The sequence below is a fragment of the Pseudorca crassidens genome, chromosome 11 (assembly GCF_039906515.1).
Source record: "Pseudorca crassidens isolate mPseCra1 chromosome 11, mPseCra1.hap1, whole genome shotgun sequence".
Taxonomy (NCBI): Eukaryota; Metazoa; Chordata; class Mammalia; order Artiodactyla; family Delphinidae; genus Pseudorca; species Pseudorca crassidens.
In genome coordinates, this window is record NC_090306.1 from 75,754,203 (window position 1) to 75,774,712 (window position 20,510).

Here is a 20,510-nt window from a genome sequence, read left to right on the forward strand (position 1 = left end):
AAGAGAGAAAAAGAGGCTTTGGGGATAAGGTTTTACTGAGGGCTTTGATTTTTCTTCTTCAAACCAAATTGGACGTTTCATGTTTGTCAGAAGACTTGAAAAACCCCCCCGCCCCAATGCAACTATCAACTAGGAAATCTGAGTGATTAATTCAGTGCCCTTGAAAATGACAGCCGAGGCCATAAATCTATCTTTGTCTTTAATCTTTACTGTCATCTCCAGAGAAGCTTATTAATTTTGAAGCCATGAATAGGTAGGATACAGCTAGGACAAATAAAATCTGTACAAAACTTTCCTTTCATGTTTCACTATTTACATGATTAGGCAAACAAACTATGCATCCCTTAAAGGAATATTTGTCTTGTAATGCCTTATGCTGAGTCTAGAACTGTGCACTGCACCAGATAAATTTTAATTAATGATAAAGTACTTACCAGAATTATCTGGGGGAGGTGGAGGGAGACAGCAGGTAGTCAGTGAACTAGAATTAGTACTCTCTCTTCTGAGTTAATATAAAATTAAAAATTCTAATCCCAGTATTCTAGACAAGTAGAATACCAATAAAACTTTCTATAAATTCCAAAGAGAAAACAAGTAGTCATTACATCTTTTGTGAATCCTGCTGTTATACCCCAAAGGCCTACAGAATAAGGGATTCATTCTTATTATCTCTTCCATATAGAATCAACAAGAATATTTTATGCAAGTTGCTGAAATGACAAGGGCAGAAATCAACCATTATTTATAGCGATACCTTACTGTGTTCAAAAAAGGTGTGTGCACGTGTGAATCTAAATTCTGAGGCAGGTAATAACTTATATTGTACAATGATGTACTTTTTTAAAAGATATTTTACATTCAAGTAAGGATTACATCTTGGAGAAAACTGAAGTTTGACTTGGAAAACCACATTTGGTTTAGTTTCACCCACATCATGTCTCCAAAAAGCCATCTGTTCACCTTTCAGAAAGCTGCCCCTTCTTTGCATGCAGAACAGCAATCAAGTAAAATGAATACAGGCGTGAATAAGCAATGCAACCTCACTGCAACACTAACATTTCTGAATGAATCTGTAATCCCTCTTTTTATCTCATAATAACTGATTTTTTAAGTTCCAATTTTGCTTTCAAAAATTCGTTGAAAATAAAACTACTAAGTGAAGTAAGTCAGAAAGAGAAAAATATCACATGGTATCATTTATATGTGGAATCTAAAATATGACACAAATGAACCTATCTATGAAACAGAAACGGACTCACAGACATAGAGAACATACTTTGGGTTACCAAAAGGGTGGGGGAGGAATGGATTGGGAATTTGGGATTAGCAGATATAAACTATTATATGTAGAATGGATAAACCACAAGGTCCTATGGTATAGCAAGGCAACTATATTCAATACCCTGTGATAAACCATAATGGAAAAGAACATGAAAAAGAATGTATATGTATGTATAACTGAATCACTTTGCTGTATGGCAGAAATTAACACATTGTAAATCAACTACAATAAAGTAAAAATTTTTAAAAATTCAATGAAGAGATATAAGAATAATAAAGCAACCCTCTCCCCTACCTTAAGAAACAAAGTATACCCTTTTATGACCTATCTCCCTACCTTTCCCTCTTAAAGGATACCACCATCTTGAATATTGTGTCTATCATCCCAATCTATGTCCCTTTACTTTTATCACATAGGTAGACATCCCTCAACAGCAGTATTGCTTTTGTGTGTATTCGAGCTTCACATAAAATAGTATTAGATCTCTTTAGTATTTTCTGTTAACCAACATTGTTGGATTTGTCTATGGTGTTGCAGGTAGGTCTACTTCACTTATTTTCCCTGCCGAATAGTATTCCATTGATTGGGTATTCCACAATTTATGTGTCCTTTGTACTGTTAACTAGCATTGAATTCCACAGTAAGCATTCTTATAAATGTCTCCTGTACACAGGTAGGTGAGTTCCTCTAACGTGTCATAGTTCAGTTATAGTTTTACCAGATACTTTCCCAAATGGTAGAATCAACTTATTCTTCCATAAGCAGAAGAAAATCCCCCTTTTTCTACAAAGTCAAAAATATTTGATTGTCAGGCATTTTAAATTTTAACAAAATTATGGGCAGGAAATGGTATCCCATGGTTGTAATTTCATTGTTTGTTTCCTTGATTATTGGTAACTTGAGCATATTTTATGTGTATATTGATCATTCTTCTGCAAATTACCTATTTAAGTCCTCTGTCCACTTTTTAGTTGGTCTGCTTTTTTCTAATTTATATTTAAGAGTTCCTTCTATAGAGAGAAATACAAATCAAAACAACAATGAGGTACCACCTCACGCCAATTAGAATGGCCATCATTTAAAAGTCTACAAATAACAAATGCTGGAGAGCATGTGGAGAAAAGGAAACCCTGTTACACTGTTGCTGGGAATGTAAGTTGGTGTAACCACTGTAGAAAACAGTATGAAGGTTCCTCAGAAAACTAAAAATAGAACTACATATGATCCAGCAATCCCACTCCTGGGCATATATCCAGACAAAACTATAATTCAAAAAGACACATACATCCCTATGTTCTTAACAGCACTACTCACAACAGCCAAGACATGGAAGCAACCTATATGTCCTTCGACAGATGAATGGATATATAAGATGTGGTACATATATACAGTGGAACACTACTAATCCATAAAAAAGAATGCCATGTGCGGCAACATGGATACAACCAGAGATTATCATACTAAGTAAAGTAAGTCAGAAAGAGAAATACCATATGATATCACATATATGTGGAATCTAAAATATGACACAAATGAACCTATCTATGAAACAGAAACAGAATCAGGGATATAGAAAATAGACTGGTGGTTGCCAAGGGGAGAGGGAGGTGGGGGAGGGATGGAGTAGGAACTTGAGATTAGCAGATGCAAACTGTTATATAGAGAATGGATAAGCAACAAGGTCCTACTGTAGAGCACAGAGAACTATATTCAATGTCCTGTGATAAACCATAATGGAAAGAATGTGTGTGTATATATATATATATATATATATGTATAACTGAATCACTTTGCTATATGGCAGAAATTAACACAACATTGTAATTCAACTATACTTCAATAAAAATTTTAAAAAGTTGCTTATATATTATGGATACCAATACTTTGTTTATATCCACATCCCCTACTCTGTGGATTGTGTTCACTTTTATGGGATTTTTTCAGAAGTTTTTTGTTTTAAATGTAGTCAAATTTATTAAACTTTTTCTTTTATGATTTGTACATTTTATATTTTGCTTAAGCAATCCTTGCCTACCCAGAATACATAAATATATTCTTCTGTTTTCCTTTAGAAGTTCTGAAGTATGGGGTTTCACACTTAAGCCTTTAACCCATCTGGTATTGATTTCATTTGTGGTTAAAAGTAAGAATATAATTTTTTATTTTTCATATAGCTAGCTGTCCCAGCAACATTTATTGAACAGTTGACTTAGTGACAAACCCATCTTCATGGGTCTACAAAATCAGGCCTTTCATAGACCAACCATCTGCACTTGTGTGGGTCTGCTTATGTGCTCTCCATTGTGGACTCTTTGTCTCTCTAACAATATCACACTTAGAGCTTAAAGAGTCCCCAACCTTCAAATTTCTTCAAAATTGTCCTATTTTGGGACCTTTGCTCTTCCATGTATGCCATAAAATCAACTTTTTAGGTTTCATGAAAAATCTTAATAGGATGTTTATTGGAATTGCCTTGAATTTGTAGATTTATTCAGGGAGAACTAACGTCTTTATGACACTGAGCCTCCCTAACTACAAACATAATATTCCAAAACACGTGGAACATTTAATAAATTTCAACTTATCCTCTCGTGGAGGCCACTCTAATATTTTCTGTATCTTTTCAATTTTAGTATACGTGCTGCAAAAGCAAATACACCACCACCATTTTAGTATCATGATAATGTACATGGAGAGCCGACCAAACCAACAAGCCAAATGTTGTCCTCAAATAACTATCCTCATTATTTTTATGAAACACAAAATTATCAGAGTCAGGATTATTTAGAATAAATTTATGAAAAATTATTTCCTGGGCTTGCTGACTCTCTTAAGGTAAATAATGCCATTCTTTGACCTTTTTTACAGGCCTATTTTCTGTTCCTCAAAACTCTTCAAGTGCCAAGTTCAGGAGAAGTGAGCTGTGTGTTAAAAGTCATGAGACAATTTTTTTTTTTTTAATTGCACATACACAGTAACTCATGCTTTGCTCACTTCAATAAGACTAGCTTCTTTACTGTGTTTTAATACTATGAAGAGGCAATTTTAAGGCAGGAATTTATCCAATCATTTAACAAAGCTACATCCAGAAAACATCTTTTAGAGGGCAAATATTATATTTATTTATGTTCTATTCACCATCTAGCATAATGTGAACATTCTAGTACGATTAATGATAAAACTGTGATTATAACAGTATGTATATTCACAGCTGGGTATTGAGAACCACTCTTCTATTTATTGTTCATTATATCATTCAGAAGACAGAGAGTGAAAGCTTTCTATGAGATCGCAGTATACACAGTGCACTTTATGTAAGTTTGCTTCAATTTGCATTTGCAAAATAATGAAGTCTTTCCTCATCCTCCCCAAATAGATGCAATTTGCCTGTTCTAGATCTCTAGAAAAATTCAATTTTGTTTCTTAAAGGTAATTATCAATTTTCCCTGCATTTCTGCTGTTTGTGATACTGTATAATTATCCATGCTATCATATAATATGGCGCTATATTAATGGGGCATCAAGTCACACGGACTTGGGTTTAATCTTGTCTCTTCTGTGTACTGACTGTATGACCTTGGACAAATTACTTGGCTTCTCTAAGTGTTAGTTTCCTCACCTGTAAAATGAAGAAAATAACCCTGGGCTACATTATAAGGTTGCTGTGAGAATACAGGTAAAGAGTTTAATCTATAGTTTGTGATCAATTACCTATCATTATCAATATTATCAAATTGTGTCCTCCCCCCAACTCCACTAAAATCTAAATTGCACTTTTCTAGAAGGCAGAAGCCATAGCTCACCTTCTTTCGGATAGCTGACAATATGGTGAGTGCCTCCTATGTGTAAGGCATACATAAAGTAATTAATAAAATTTGTTGAATTAAAGATATTTTTCTATCCATTATATTCAAATTAAAAAAAAATTCTTCTGTCTGGTTTCTCAAATAAGTTAACAGGCTACTTAAGGGCAGGTGGAAGTTCAAAAAATAAATGAACAAGCCATACTAAATAAAGTAGTAAATGGATAAGCATATGCTGAATATACATTTAAAATGAAAATCACTGTTCAGCAAATCCAAAACAAAATATTAAGACATTTTCAGATATAGTTAAAAAAGAAAAAAGTTTCCATTTTCAAGCAGCTGCCTGAGAAATGTACATAATACTTTTTTAAAACACTTAGTAAACAAAGATACAACATCTTTTTAAAAATTCTGGTCCCATCATTTAATGCGTGAAAAATGATTTCCTAATAATAATACAGGAAGCCAATCTAACATCAAGCATTTAAATCTATGAATCTCATCTGAAATATTTAACCCCTTGATAAATATTATATAACTGGACATAGTTGAAAAATTATGGCATAAAATCTTCAGGACAAAGAGCTTATGAGTAGAAAATCAGTAACAAATACTTCATTATAAATAAGAGGCCATGATAACAATATTACTGTTTGATAGACATGCTATATTTTTCTTTCCTACAGTTTTGTATATAGAAAGGTATGGGTGTTTTGCTCCTTTCTAATTTTGCTGGTGGAAGAAACTCAGAAACCAAAGGATGACAACAATGACTGATAACTAACAAGGACCTACTGTATAGCACAGAGAATTATACTCAATATTATTTTAATAACCTGTAAGGGAAAAGAATCTGAAAAAAAAGTATATATATATATATATATATATATATAAAAATATATATATATATATATAAAACGGAAACTAACACATTATAAATCAACTATACTTCAATTAAAAAATTAATTTTAAAATGACTGTCTTTATAAAGAAAGATTTTCCTTTCTTTTTTTTTAAACCAATTATCATGGGGAAAATGGTCCAGGAGAATTAATGTTCAAATGCTACCATAAAGTTCAAAAATATTTTTCACAGATGTCATGAGTCAAAGAGAATATGAACTATATTCTATAACTTTATTAAAAGTGTGGTTAAGAATCATGAAAATTTATCTACACTAAACACACACCCAGAGGAGTAAGCAGGAAGTTCTTAAAAAAGGAAGCCGTGACACCACTAATGCACGTCTGCTACTTACAGCCATTAAATGCAACCAGTTTTATCTGCTTTATATTTCAGTCACAGTATTCACCAAATAACCAGCATTATTCAAGCAAACAGTCTTCTAATTACCACTCCCGATGAATGAGATGAGATTACTAGTGATCATCTATTTGTCATAATCATTACCGTATTTAGTATGAAGCTGCAGTTCAGGGATCACCCTGTGGGACCTCACGGCTTGATCAATCAATTAAAGATTCCCAGATCTATACTTCTGCCTGGATGCTCCATACCCAAGACCGGTCTCTGTCCTATCTTGGTAAACAGTGCCATTATCTACTCAGAAGCTTCAAATTTGGGAGCTATTCTAGAGTCTTCCCTCTCCTATGTCTAATCAGTAAACAGAACTTAACTCTTTCTCTTCAAGATCTCACAGCTCAGTCTCCTCTTCTTCATTTCCCCCTATGTTACTGCTCAAGATCAAGCACCCCCCCCGTATCTAGATTATGACTGCACTTGCCTCCTAATTTTCATGCCTCCCAGCCTCACCTCCCTCTAACCCCTCCTTTATCACATCTCTAGAGTAACTGTCCTAAAACTCAAATTTGCTCTTGTCATGGTTCCCTGAATTCACCATCCCCTCTTAAGCCTTGTCACCTATACAAATGCTGAACTCTGTCCGTGTTCTGCATAATGGTAGGCAAATTCTTAAAGAAACAGCTCAAGTTTCAACCATTTCCAGGAAGTTATCTCTGATTAAGTTTTCTGTCCCCCACCCAAATTTTCTAGCACTCACACACATGCTCATGTGTACACACACACACACACACACACATACACACTCCTTATTTAACCACTCCACTGATGTACTACTCCCATAGCAACTTAGGCATTTATCACTATTATTGGACTCTTTCATCTGTGCATTCTCATTCCTTGGTATATAATAGACGCACAGCAAATGTATTCAATAAAAGAAAGAATAATCTATTCTAGCTGTCTCTTTGCTCACCCTGCCCCCTCCACTCACTGTTCAACTCACTTCATACTGGCTCGCACCTGTATTAGTCCATTGAAAAAGCTCTCCAAAAGGTAACCAAAAATTTCTGCTAAATTGATTATTATAAAAATCCTTCTCTTGGCTTTCAGCAATGTCGACACTCCCATCTTCTTTAAACACTCCTCTCTTGGCTGTCCTGATACCACATTCTCCTGCCTATCCCTGGGCTCCAGCCCTCTTCTCAGTCACTAGAGCATACCAAGGTCCCTGCAAGCCAGTCTTTGCATACACAGTTCCCTCTGCCTAGAACACTCCACTACTCCTAATCTTCTCACATCCACTCTTACTGAAGCTTTAGATCAGCACTTCTCAAACTTTAATGAACACATAAATCACCTGGGGATCTTATTAAAATGCAGAGTCTGATGCAGTAGGTCTGGGGTGGGACCCAAGACTCTGCATTTCTAAGAAGCTCCCAGGTGATGCTCAAACAAACCATGGACCACATTTTGAATAGCAAGGTTTTATATCTCAGCTTAAAACAACTTTTTCAGGGAAACTTTCTCTGATTTCGCCTCACCTATACTCCTGACTTAGTCAAATGCCCACAATTCATACTGTCACTGTACTATGTAACTTTCCATGATAGCTTTTGCTTATCATTATAACCCACATTCATCCTCCTCCCTCTCAACCCCCTACTCCTATCTAGTGCCTGGCATGTTCATTTTTGAGAAATGAATGAACAATGTCTATTGAGTCAGCCCCTAACTTAGGCTGAGTCACTTCCCTTCGTGATGCTGCACACCAAAGGTTCACTGCCCTGAGCTCAGCTCCTGCAGAAATACAGCTCATCTGTGGTTAGTACTCTGAAAGATTTTCTATTCCTGCCAAGATTTACTCATTTGGGGTCTGCAGAGCTATGGCAGGAGAGTAATTAATTCCATATGTACTCGTTTTGCTACTCTAACAAGCTGGTTGGCCACAGTCTCCACATACAGTCTACTAGTACTCCAGATTTTCTTGTGCCAGGTATATAAGCAGCAGAGGAAAAAAAGCAAATCCTAGTTAATGTGGTCAGATCCAAATCTCCCACCCTGGTGTGAGGACTGGCACCAGGAAGGGTAGAGGCAGGAGGAAAAGACAAAAACTTTCAGTACATTCTGATTTTTTTCCATTAAAATTTCATTGTTTAGCTTCTCATAAAATTCATTTTTCCTTTATATTTAGGAAAATAAGTTTGACTAAAAATACTGTAGGAAAAATTATATAAGTTAATGGCTGGATACAACAGCTAGAACATTTGCATGAAATAAGTTGTGATGGGGAATATACTGGAAGAGCTTAATTGCATAAAACATGACAAGTAGAAGCAATGCCACTGTTGCCAAGAGAACTGCCTGGAAAAAGTGCCAAAGCAAAACTAAAAATAAACAAATAAAACATAATTTGAGAGAAACCCCAGGAATGTCATTTCGCTTGACTAATAAATACATAAAAATAATCATAGCACATAGTAACAGAAATAACAAGATCCTAATGCTTGATTAAAATATTAATCATATAATACCTTAGGGAAAACTATTGCTCTCTAAATAGAAAGTTTCAAATACATTTCAGGGAAGAGATAATTTATTTTTAAATAGAATTTATTTTTTCTCAATTCTGTGTCATAAACGTATCAGTTTACTCAATTTAAAAAATGGTGATATTTTAAAAAACATATTATTTGTTTAAAATTTTTCATGTCATTTAATTGTATATCAGAAAGAGGTTGTTTTCCCTGAGTTGGGAGGAAGAGGGTGTGACTCTCTGATAGATTAGTGCCCAAAATGTAAAACAGCCATAGTTTTATGGCATTTATAATTCACAGAACATATATAAACGATTTCTTGAAAAAGAACAAAGTTTTTAAATAGTGTTAACAGCTTGAATTTTTTTCAGTAATTTTACTGTGTACTGAATTTTACAGAAAGTACACAGAATTTTCTAAAAGTACAAATCTGGGAGAGTGCATTTCTTAGTCAAATTCTTCAAAATTTCAACTTATTTTCCAAAGCACACAACTGTCTTCACTTTATCTTAAAATAATGCATTTCCAGTTCTGTTTAAAACAAGTAATTGTTTATCAACAAATAATTAAAATTTCATTAGATGATTAATTATTATCCCTAAAATGCATTGTTTCTGAATTTAGAATAACATTTACTCTGGTACTTTGCCTGATGCTAGATGTCATTTAAAATGAATTTAGTTTACACAATATCAAGCTTAGAGAATGGACAAAATGGGACACAGATTCTTTCTACTGAACCTGTAGCTTCAAACAGAAGAACTTTCCGAGTGAATTACAAAATGTCTTTTAAAGTTTCAGCTATGGGAACAAGGTGTACTATTACTGTAACACTGTAATTATGGATTTGGGCATGCTTTCAAGCGTAGCCCATAAGATTTCCAGCCCAATAAACAGAATATTTACCAAGAAAACATAGCTCTGCTTAAAAATAAAAGTCAATGGAAAATAGGATTCACTTCATAAAATTCACACTGTAGCCAAATCTGATGGAAACTATCACCTATTCCACAAAGGAAATAATATCTGCACACACCAGAATGAATAGCAGTAACACCACCAAAGAAAACTTAGGCACACACAATTCTTGCCACAAAGAATACTCTTTCTTAAAAAAAAAAAAAAAAAAAAAAGAACAAACAAAAAAATGAAAATAATTGATTGGGTGAGGTTGGGGACCTGGGAAGAGCAGTAAAAGAAAAGTAACTACAAAGCCCTACCAAGGAGGTAAAGCCCATGCTCAATTCTTGTCAACTGGCATAGTGATGTTCTTTATAGCAATTCTTCTATTGACCCAGAATCAAATTCAGAATCATACACATGCATTTAGCTGTTGTTAAACATGGCATGGCTATATAATATTCCATCACTTGATGTACTATAGTTTTATTTAACTAATACTCTCTTAAAGGATATTTGACTTGTGTCCATTTGTTGTTATAAGTAATGCTGAAATAAACATCCTTGGATACAAGTCTTTTTCTGTACTTCTATTTCTCTAGGATGGTTTAGGATCTTTAGGATGATTATTCAGGATCCAGCAGGAAAACAGAAACCACAACAGTTATTTTAGCAGAGAGAATTTAATATAGGGAACTGGTTAAAAAGGTTTGGAAGTCTGCAAAGGCTAAAAGGGATCACAGAGGTGAGAAGAAATAGTAAATGCATGAAGCAACTAACTCTAGGGCTGAAGGAACAAAGGAAAGAAGTTGGTTTGTTAGAAACTTAGACACTTAGAGGCCCCTCACTGAGTTGAGATGGTTTGTTCATAGGAGGGAAGAGGAATGTTCATTAAAAAGACATTCTGAAAGGAAGAGGAAATGCCTGACATTCCTTTCCTCCATCTCCCCTTCAACTTAAAACAAACAACATGTAACTCTTATGTGCTTCAGTAAAATAATCCAAACAAATACATGAAAAGTAAAGGCATTTTGCCACCATAAATGCTGAAACCCACCAAAATTCTGTAGTGATCTGGAAAGCAGTTTAAAAAGAACATATGATATAAAAACTGGGCTTTACAGTGGCCATCATTATCTCAAGTAAAGGAAAAAGAAAATACGTAGGAATTAGGGGAAAAAAATTATACCAGAACATTCTTCAGTTGTAAAAGTCATTCCAAGTCAGTCTCAATGTTTAAATTATAGGGGTTGGTGGATCGGCTGGTTTGAAGCAGCAGAGTTTTCTGTGTGCTCAAGGATGTATGATTGTGCACACAGTATATCTTCTGCTGACGCCTGACTGTTTCAGAAAGTAAAAGCAAGGAGACTGAAAGACATAGATGGAACTCGGCAAGAACCAGCACTGGGCATCAGCAGCCAGTTCACTCAGATTACGAGGGTTTTAATCCCTCTGAAGTCCTAATATAGTTTACATAACCTGACTTCATAAAGCACAAAGAACTGACTGAAAAATTCATTTCAGCAGACTTGCTGACTACTTCCACCGAACAATTAGCTGTCAGGTGGCTAAGTAAAGGAGCAAAGCCAACTAGCTTCACTGTATAAGCAGCACCAAATTACTCAAAACCAGATGGGTGTAATGTACAGAACAGCTGAAAGGGAAGCTCGCTATCTTCCAGGCAACTCTGACAGACCTGCCAACGGCATTTAGCTCCATAGTAAACCATCCTCCAGGTCAGCAGGAAGCTCATTATGGGCTGACAGTCCAGGAGACAAGCACTTTGCAGAATGCTCCCCTAGTAATTTCCTGTGTGAAAAGCTCACTGCTGTTCCTGCATTCCTCAGGGTGCATTTCTTCTCATCTCCGAGGATGTTGCTCTTCCACAGGAAGAGGAAGGAACCAGTTGTTACTGGGTGTGTGGGCTGAGGCTGTCGGGCATTTTCTGCACGCCTCAGTTTCAACTGTGGGAACTGGGGATGTGGCTTAGATTCCCAGGCCTGTGACAGTCCAGATGACTGCAGCAGTTTAGAAATACAGTAGCTCAGGAAGTTGGAAGGCAGAAATAATACCTGGAACATCAAAACCTCCAGTTCCCAGAAATGTGCTAATTTTCTAAAGGAAATTAAAAAACGTATTTACTCTGTTGGGCTCCCAAATAGCATGTTTTATAAAATCCTTTTGTAGAGTTCTCTCTCTCTTTACATTTCATAAAGAAAAGTTTAAGTCCTAAATCACTTTTGTCAACAGGTTATAAAGACCAGTTTCACTGCATAAATTTTTAACTAGGACTATGCTTAAAAATTTACTTAGTATAAAATTTTTGGTAAAAGGAAACACTCATTAATGTAAGCTTTCTTTCTCGGTGACCTTGAAACTTAAAGGGAATGAGGCTCAAATTAGTTAAGTCGTTAAGGATAGTTAAATCAAACATTTGGGACTTATGATTATTATGATTTTTATCAAAAAGTATATTTTATTTGGAGGAAAAAATAAACCCTCTGACCCACACTATTACTCTCTTTTTACAATTGTACTATCTTAGTAAATCAACTTTAAAAAAAAAAAAGCCACATTGCTTTAACAGACTAAAAGTTTTAGTTGCTTTTTTTTCCCTATAATCCCCAAAACACATTTTGTTTTAAAGGTCAGCTATCACATTCACAACTGTTGGTAGTTCTTATAACATACAGGTCATGATGTACTTCTAAAGCAAGGATGCAACGAATTTGGAAATCGTCTCTTCCTCTCTAACGTTTTCTCTATCTCTAAAATAACTTGTATCTGAAAAAACCATAAATGTGTTTTCTATTCTAAAGGGTGAGAGATTTGTGGAAGTGTATTTCTTCTTATTTACTTGTTAGTTTTATCATGTACATCTTATTTTTAAAATGCTTTATCTCTTTCAAATTCAAAGGGTAATGTTTTAAAATTATTTCTCAGCCCTGATAAGAATTCATCTTTTACTCCTACTAAGCATCTTAACTTTTTGAGACACTGGATTAAAAAAAAAAAAAAAAAAAGAATCACTGTATCTCACTTGACATATTCACTATCATTTGAAATTAAGACTAAATAAGGATAAAAAAATATGAGGATAAAAAATGAGGATAATAAAATGAGGATAAACTGTGGAAAGCACCTCTGTGTACAGTCCATAGGCGGATTTTACAAATGCCTGTGTTCATTTTCTTTCAAACACTTCGAGTGGGAGCAGAAGAAAAGTCCCGAGGGCCACTGAACTGATGTCTAAAGATACCATGAACACGTCTGTTTCCTAAAGCTTAGCAAGCAACAACGTTACAAACATATCTAGTTTCAGAAATCATATGCCCCGAATTTACAAATCAAATGCTACCTTATAAACTGTTGCAAAGTTCAAACACTTAAAAAAGAATTTCACCTACCTCCAAATTTAGAAGCTGTTTATAGGTAAATGCAGGAATGTTAGCATACAGAAAAGCAGTGTAAGCAGGAGGTTTGCACAATATGATTTTTATTGATTTTCCTGGAAAGGTAAATGAGGTATCTGGGGACGATGCATCACATATTGCCATTTTACACTTTCAAGTTACAAATTTTAGTTTTGAACATTTAGGTTTCATACACTGTGTTCTTTCAAGTAAGTCTTTCCAAATCTTTGCTTACATAAGCAGTTAGGAACTGGAATAGCTCTGAACTGGTTACGCAATGTTGTCTAGTAACCAGGACGAACTGTTGCCACAACAACCATGGAGATATCCTCTCTGCAGCTGTAAGTTTACTCTTTGTATGTCCTTTTATTTTATCAATATATCAATATTTTTCAGAGAGCATATATCATATGACAATCTCCATGAAAGTGGATAACTTTTTTCTTCCTAAAAATAGGTTGATGCGACAGCCTTTCCAAAAGGGAAACCAATAAACATCGCTGAAAAATGCAAACCTGAAGGACACCTAGGAAGGAGGACTATGTTTTACCACTGTGGTTCTCAAAGTCACAGAAACAGCACAGCCTCCCTTGCTTTGATTCAGCTGATCACCTTCCTAATCCCAGAAAAGAAGATAGGAAAATCACAAATCTTTTTTTCTCTCAGCAACCCCTCTGGCCAAATGATGCTGAGCCAGGAGATAAGCTGGGCCACCCTGAGATTACTCAGGGCTGCGCTTTACTATCCCTGGGGAAAGGAGACGGAATCCCACAGCGGACATCCAGTCCATTGGCTCCACCTTCAAAATACATCCAGAATCAGATCGCTTAACACCACCTCCTCTGTTACGGCCCTGGATCAAGCCACTTCTGCCTTCTGTCTGATGATTTCATTAGCTTCCGAACTGGTCTCTTTGCTCCCCTCCACCATCACCCCCAGCTGATTCTCAACACAGTAGTCAGAGTGACCCTGTTAAAACACTCATGAGATTATGCCCCTTTCTCTGCAGGAAACCCTCCAGTGGCGGCTCCTCACTCCCAATCTGGCCTTCCAGCACTGCTCCCATGGCCTGGAGTACCTTCCCAGATAGTCATCTAACTTGTTCACGTCATTCCTTCAGTTCCTTCCACAAATGTCACCTTTCACATGACTCTTGTCCTGGCCATACTATCTAAATGCACCCTTCTTCCTACCTAACTTCGGTGCTATTTACACCTTTGCATTGTTTCCGTCTACTATACTATATGGTCTACTTTTTTTAAATCTGTGAATTGCTTGTCTCCTCCTCTAGAATATACAATGTAGGCTTCTCTGGGGCAGGTATATTTTGTTACTCAAGAAGTCCTGACTGAGAGCTAAAAATGTGTGTGAGTAGGTATGCTCCCAGCATCCTACCACATCTGCTATCCACTGAGTTAGGCAACGTAGAGACTCCAGATTAGACGGCTGCACTTTTATTACCATGGTACGTATTGTATTTTCAATTACTTCTAAGGCATCTACTTATACCTTGCTTTCCCCACCTGGAATGTCTCTATCAAAATCCTACCCATCTTCGGTCAGGTCAAGAACTGGTCAAATGTTTTCTGCTAGAGAAGTCTTCTAGTTTCCTCTAGCCCATTCATGACCTTTTCTGAATCCTTCTGTTAACAACCTTTCCTTTGACAATCATATACCCTTAGCATCTAGTATCTTGAAACTGCCACTTACTTCTTACACTGTTATTTCTCTCTGGCTTGGCTGTAAGTTTCTTGAGGTGAGGCGGCCAGCTTGACATCCTGTCTTCAGTATATCATATGATGCCTCCATGCAGTGTGGCTTTAAATATTTGACTGATGGAGCAAGAAAAGACTGTAGACCTTGATTTTCTTCTATGATATAACTTCAGATTCTCAGTTTATTGTAAATAATTAATTTAACCTGAAAACTGTCCCTAAATTCTAAAGAAAGGCATAAATACTACATTCATACTCTACACAGTTGCCAGAGTAAAGACAAGGACACTCTGAGTTCTCTGAGTCCAGTGTTTTGAGTCAATCAGAGTAATACTAGCAAGATCATCAATTTCATTATGTTCATTTGTTGGACAAATAGTAATAAAATACATCAAAACCTAGGAATATAGTTTACCTAAAAATAACAATTTTAATAATCCTAGAGTATTTTAAATAAGCTCTGTTTAGTATTTAAAAAAACACCACTTTATATAAGGACACAGAAGAGAAATTACTGTCTTATTTGCCTTTGGGGAGAGAGGAGCTGAGGATATAGCCACACCACATGTGCTAATGCTAAATGCCTTGTACAATTTTGATGACAAAACCTTCATCTATTTCTAATAGAATAAATGAAAACATTAAAAGACTCAATGGGAATCTTGAACTAAATAATCTTTAGAAGATCAGCAAATAGCAAGAGACAACATAATTGGAATAAGATTCAGAAATTTGAGATCAACATTTTTAAACTATGTCTATGTGACAGCCAGTATATCCCTTTACGGAAACTTTTTTTTTTACAACAAAGCTTTAAAAATGCAGATTGGGAACAGCTTATTTTAATCCCGAAATATTGTATCAAATTTCCTGCCTGGCATTAGAGACACAAGTGCAAGCCACAAAGATACCAACTGTTACACTGTATGCCATAATTTCTTCTCTGTTGTAAGAAGGCATCAGAGCATAGATATCAGTACACTTAGATCTAGAAATCATCCTGAATGTAATATTAAATCAAGTCAAAACAGGAACAGAAGCCAACTATTTCTTACACCATAAAAAACCTGCTTTTATCCTAAGAAATTTCACAAACTAAGTTTTAAAGAGTAACCTTTTTACATCTCATCTTGATGAAAATGAATTTCTAAAGAAACTTTCTTCCAGTCTGCAAAAACCAAACAAACAAATCCCCAAAATAAACAGCAACCACAATAACAAAAACCAAAACCATCTGTAAATACTGCTTTTTTTTCTTTTTTTCTTCCAATACTTCTCTGTGTCTTTTCATTATAATTACATGCAAAGTTCACACCACAATAGTGCTTCATGCCAGAATAGAAACAAATCTCCTTTACATTTATGTTTGATTTGTTGTGCAGAAGCAAAAGAAAAGCAGCCGATACAGAGGAGATGACAGATTAAGAATTACCACTAGATTAATGGAAAGGCAAACAATTACAGTGATTGCACTTTAGTTTTCTAACCACTTATCTATCAATGAGCTAAAAGAAAGACACATACATTGAAAATTTAAAGGAAAGCTCTTTAAAGATACTCTTTATAAAAATCTAAATGCTTCATGAATATCTGTCTTCAGAAAATGTGTCAGTAAAATAAATAAAATCAGGAGTCCTTATGTCTTGCCAGGAGGCAAGCAGCTATCTTCCAGATTGTAAAAAAATCTAAGGGGGACATCATTAGCCTAATTCGAAACCAACTTATAGCAAACAAGTTTTTGTTTTGTTTGTTTTATTTTTATGTAGCATCAAGCACACAACTCAAAGTAACAGTGGAGTCTTCCTTTTAATGCTTATGTGTGGGGCTGAACCATGGGAAATCACTGATATGTATTAGATCGTTTTTGCCTACAAAATGGCAATATCATATAATTCAGCCTAATAGTATCCCTAATGTGGGTAATAACTGTACTCTTCAGTCTTATTACTCTGCTTTGTAACACAACTGCAAACGTGTCACATGTTTATTATTAAAAATTGTCTTCCCTGTAGAGAACAGACTTGTGGTTGCCAAGGGGGAGGGGGGGAATGGACTGAGAGTTTGGGGTTAGCAGATGCAAACTATTACATATAGAATGGATACACAACAAGGTCCTACTATATAGCACAGGGAACTATATTCAATATCCTGAGATAAACCATAGTGGAAAAGAATATGAAAAAGAATTATATATATGTATAACTGAATTACTTTGCTGTACAGCAGACATTAACACAACATTGTAAATCAACTATACTTCAATTAAAAAAACAAAAAAAGAATTGTCTTTTTGAAATCCCGCGTACCCTGTATTCCCGAGTTAGGGTTCTATAACATGGACACTTGACTTTGGCACTTCTGCATTACCATCCAGGGACAGACACCCTGCTATCGCTTGCTAGGTGGCACTTATGCCCACCTCCATAGCACACTACTGAGAACACATGGATTCCTCAGGTCATGAGGTTTTGCAAATTTCAAAGGGTAATGGCAGGGAGAGTGAGTCTCAAAGCTCTGATCAAAGATTTTTGATGATCTCTGATATCTTCTAGGCCAGAAACACCCAATTTTAGTCTACCAACTACCTCACAAGAAGGCAGCACATCTCAAAAACCACCTACCTTTTGCTCCTCTCACCAGTGGGGCAAAAACCCAACTCACCAGAATTTGTAAATTTCAACAGTGAGACTTTTGAGTAATTCATTGAACATAAGTATTGAGCACCTACTATAAGCTAAGCACTGTGGCAAGAATTTGATGTCTAGTTAATTTTTTTTTTTTTTTTTTTTGCGGTACGCAGGCCTCTCACTGTTGTGGCCTCTCCCGTTGCGGAGCACTTGCTCCACGGCATGTGGGATCTTCCCGAACTAGGGCTCAAACCCGTGTCCCTTGCTTTGGCAGGCGAATTCTTAACCACTGCACCACCAGGGAAGTCCTCCCATTCGTTCTTATAGCTAGTTTTGCCCTGACTAGCAGAATTGATGGCAGAAATAATCTGCTTTGCAAAGATTAAGCAGACTCAAATTGAAATGCTAAAACTCTCAATTTTTGAAGTCTTTGGATACACTTAGTAAATAAATTATATGTATGAAATTTTTAAAAACAAAACTGCAAGTGTTAGAAATACTTCTTAATTTCTGGATTATCCTTCAAGAGAGACGAACAAAGGGAAATGATTGCTTTTCTTACACCTTCTAAGGAGACTAGACGTAAGTTTAGCACCTCTGAAAGGCAATTACCAAAGAAGGAAATCTGTTCTGTGACAGCAAGTGAAATGTCACATGGGTGGCACCTTAACGGGAGATGAGACGGTATGGCTTCTACTGAGCTCAAGGTCCTCAAATTGAAGCTTTTCTAGAAATTGGTACTGCTCCCCCTTGTGGTTATTTAGACACATTGTAAATACGACTTTTGTACAAGGTTTTTTCTATGCTAAGGTGTTAGGCTATTTAGCCCATTTTTTATGTTCTCTCCCACACACTTTTTTTTTTTTTTTTGTGGTACACGGGCGTCTCACTGTTGTGGCCTCTCCCGTTGCGGAGCAACAGGCTCTGGACGCACAGGCTCAGCGGCCATGGCTCACAGGCCCAGCCGCTCCGTGGCATGTGGGATCTTCCCGGACTGGGGCACGAACCCGTATCCCCTGCATCGGCAGGCAGACTCTCAACCACTGTGCCACCAGGGAAGCCCTCCCACACACTTTTTAAGGAAAATGGATTGTGCCAAACAATTAAATACCATTTAAATGCCAAAGAAAACTTACTGTGGTAGAATCAAAAGAAAGGACGTCCACAACAGGGGGAGTAGAGGTCTGCAAATCGACTACATCAAGCTTTGGATTAATCTGTATATATACATTAAAAAAAGCTAATATTAGATTTTTATACCATAGGAAAGTGGATGCCATTTCTAATAATCTAGAGGGTATTTCCTAACATATTCTAAAATGAAAATATCCATATATTAGCATGGATACAAAAATTTTAAATAAAATATGAGCCTATCAAATCTAACAATATATAAGAAAAGATCATTGTGAGCAAGTTGAATTTATCCCTGGAATAAAAAGTTGCTTTTACATTAGAAAATCAATGGGATTCACCTATTAAGGGATTTTAAAAATAAAATGAAATGACCCACCTCAAAAGATGCAGAAAAAAATCCTAGCCAGTTCAGTAAGACAAGAAAAGGAAATAAAAGCATTATGATGTAAGAATTAGAACAGAAGAAATAAAAATTGTCATTCATATATAATTATCTATAAAGAAATCCCAAAAGAATCTACTGCTGAATCATTAAAACTGAGAGTTTACTAGATCCAAAATTGATATACAAAGTCAATTACCTGTCTGTACTTCAGCACACAGAAAATGTAAATTTTTAAAAATCATAATTTATAATGCCATAGAAATTTTTAAATACATCAGGAAAAAACCCCCAAAATGCATATGACCTTTAAAGAAAAAAAACTCATATAAAGACATTAAAGAAGTCTTTAAAAAATAGGAAGCAATCCGATAAAGAGTTCAGAAGCAAAGCCCTGTATATATGGAAAACAAATACAAAGGAAAAATGGTGCCACAAATCAGTAGAGGAAGGATGACTTGTACCTAAGAAAACGGGCTCACTAAATAGATCCCTGCCTAATACTACATACAAAGATGGACAGCAGATAAATTATAAACCGAAATGGTATGTTAAAACTACAAAGTTAGTAGAAGTAAATGTGTAAGAATATCTTTCTGACCCAGGGTAGAGAAGAATATCTTAAAAGCTGCAAAAGTAAAACCATAAGGCAAAAACTAAATAAATTAAAAAAAAATTGATCCATCTGTTTGCCCCAAAATTAAGGATTTCTGTTTAACAATGGTTACCACAAAGTTAACAATCAGATAATGGAATAGGAGGAGATATTGTATCTGAAACTGAAAAAGGACAAATACCTAAAATATATAAGAAAAACCTACAAATCAATGTGAAAAGAAGAGCAATCCTAAGGAAAAAATTATAGAAAACCTAACAGTTATCTAGAATATGAAGAGATTTTCAGAAACATTAGTAGTAATTAGAAAAGGGACGATTAAAGCAAAATACTGCTTAACACCTACAAGACTGCAAAAGCTAGAAAGCTCAATGATGCTGACATTGTTTAGAGCAACACTGTAATGGCAAAAACAGAAACAAACCACAGTCTTGCAGAAACTAACACAACATTGTAAATCAACTATATGTCAATAAACAGTAAATTAATTAGAAAAACAAACCACAATCAGAAATCCCCACCTGTTTATCAACAGTAGAATAAATGTATAATCATGGGAATTACTACTGTAGTAAATTCACTGAAATCCTATACAGCTGTGAAAATGAATGAAATACAACTATGTGCAACAACATATGAATGTATGAATTCAGAATCCATGCACATGAATCTCAGGATTTTAATGCTAAATAAAGAAGGAGGCTATAGTAAAATATATGCAGTATGATTCCATTTATATAAAGTTTAAAACTATCCAAAATGAAAAAATATCTCATTACTGATTCAATCATAAATAGTAAAATTTGAAAGAAAAGCAAGGGAATAATTAGAGTGG

At 35.4% G+C, this 20,510-nt stretch overlaps 1 protein-coding gene and 1 non-coding gene across 4 annotated transcripts in view; both read right to left on the bottom strand.

Moving 5' to 3' along the window:
- POC1B (POC1 centriolar protein B) overlaps nucleotides 1-20,510 on the bottom strand; it is a 104,199-nt gene that overhangs the window by 17,346 nt on the left and 66,343 nt on the right. For 2 of the 3 annotated variants that reach the window (XM_067697513.1, XM_067697510.1), the window contains exon 10: nucleotides 18,677-18,757. The exons of the other annotated variant lie outside the window; for it this stretch is intronic. In XM_067697513.1, the coding sequence (XP_067553614.1) occupies nucleotides 18,677-18,757 (81 nt within the window). The remainder of the gene's footprint in view (nucleotides 1-18,676; nucleotides 18,758-20,510) is intronic. 3 annotated transcript variants of the gene reach the window in all.
- LOC137203037 (U6 spliceosomal RNA) lies at nucleotides 3,834-3,935 on the bottom strand. The gene has a single exon (XR_010932869.1). It is a non-coding gene; the product is annotated as a U6 spliceosomal RNA (small nuclear RNA).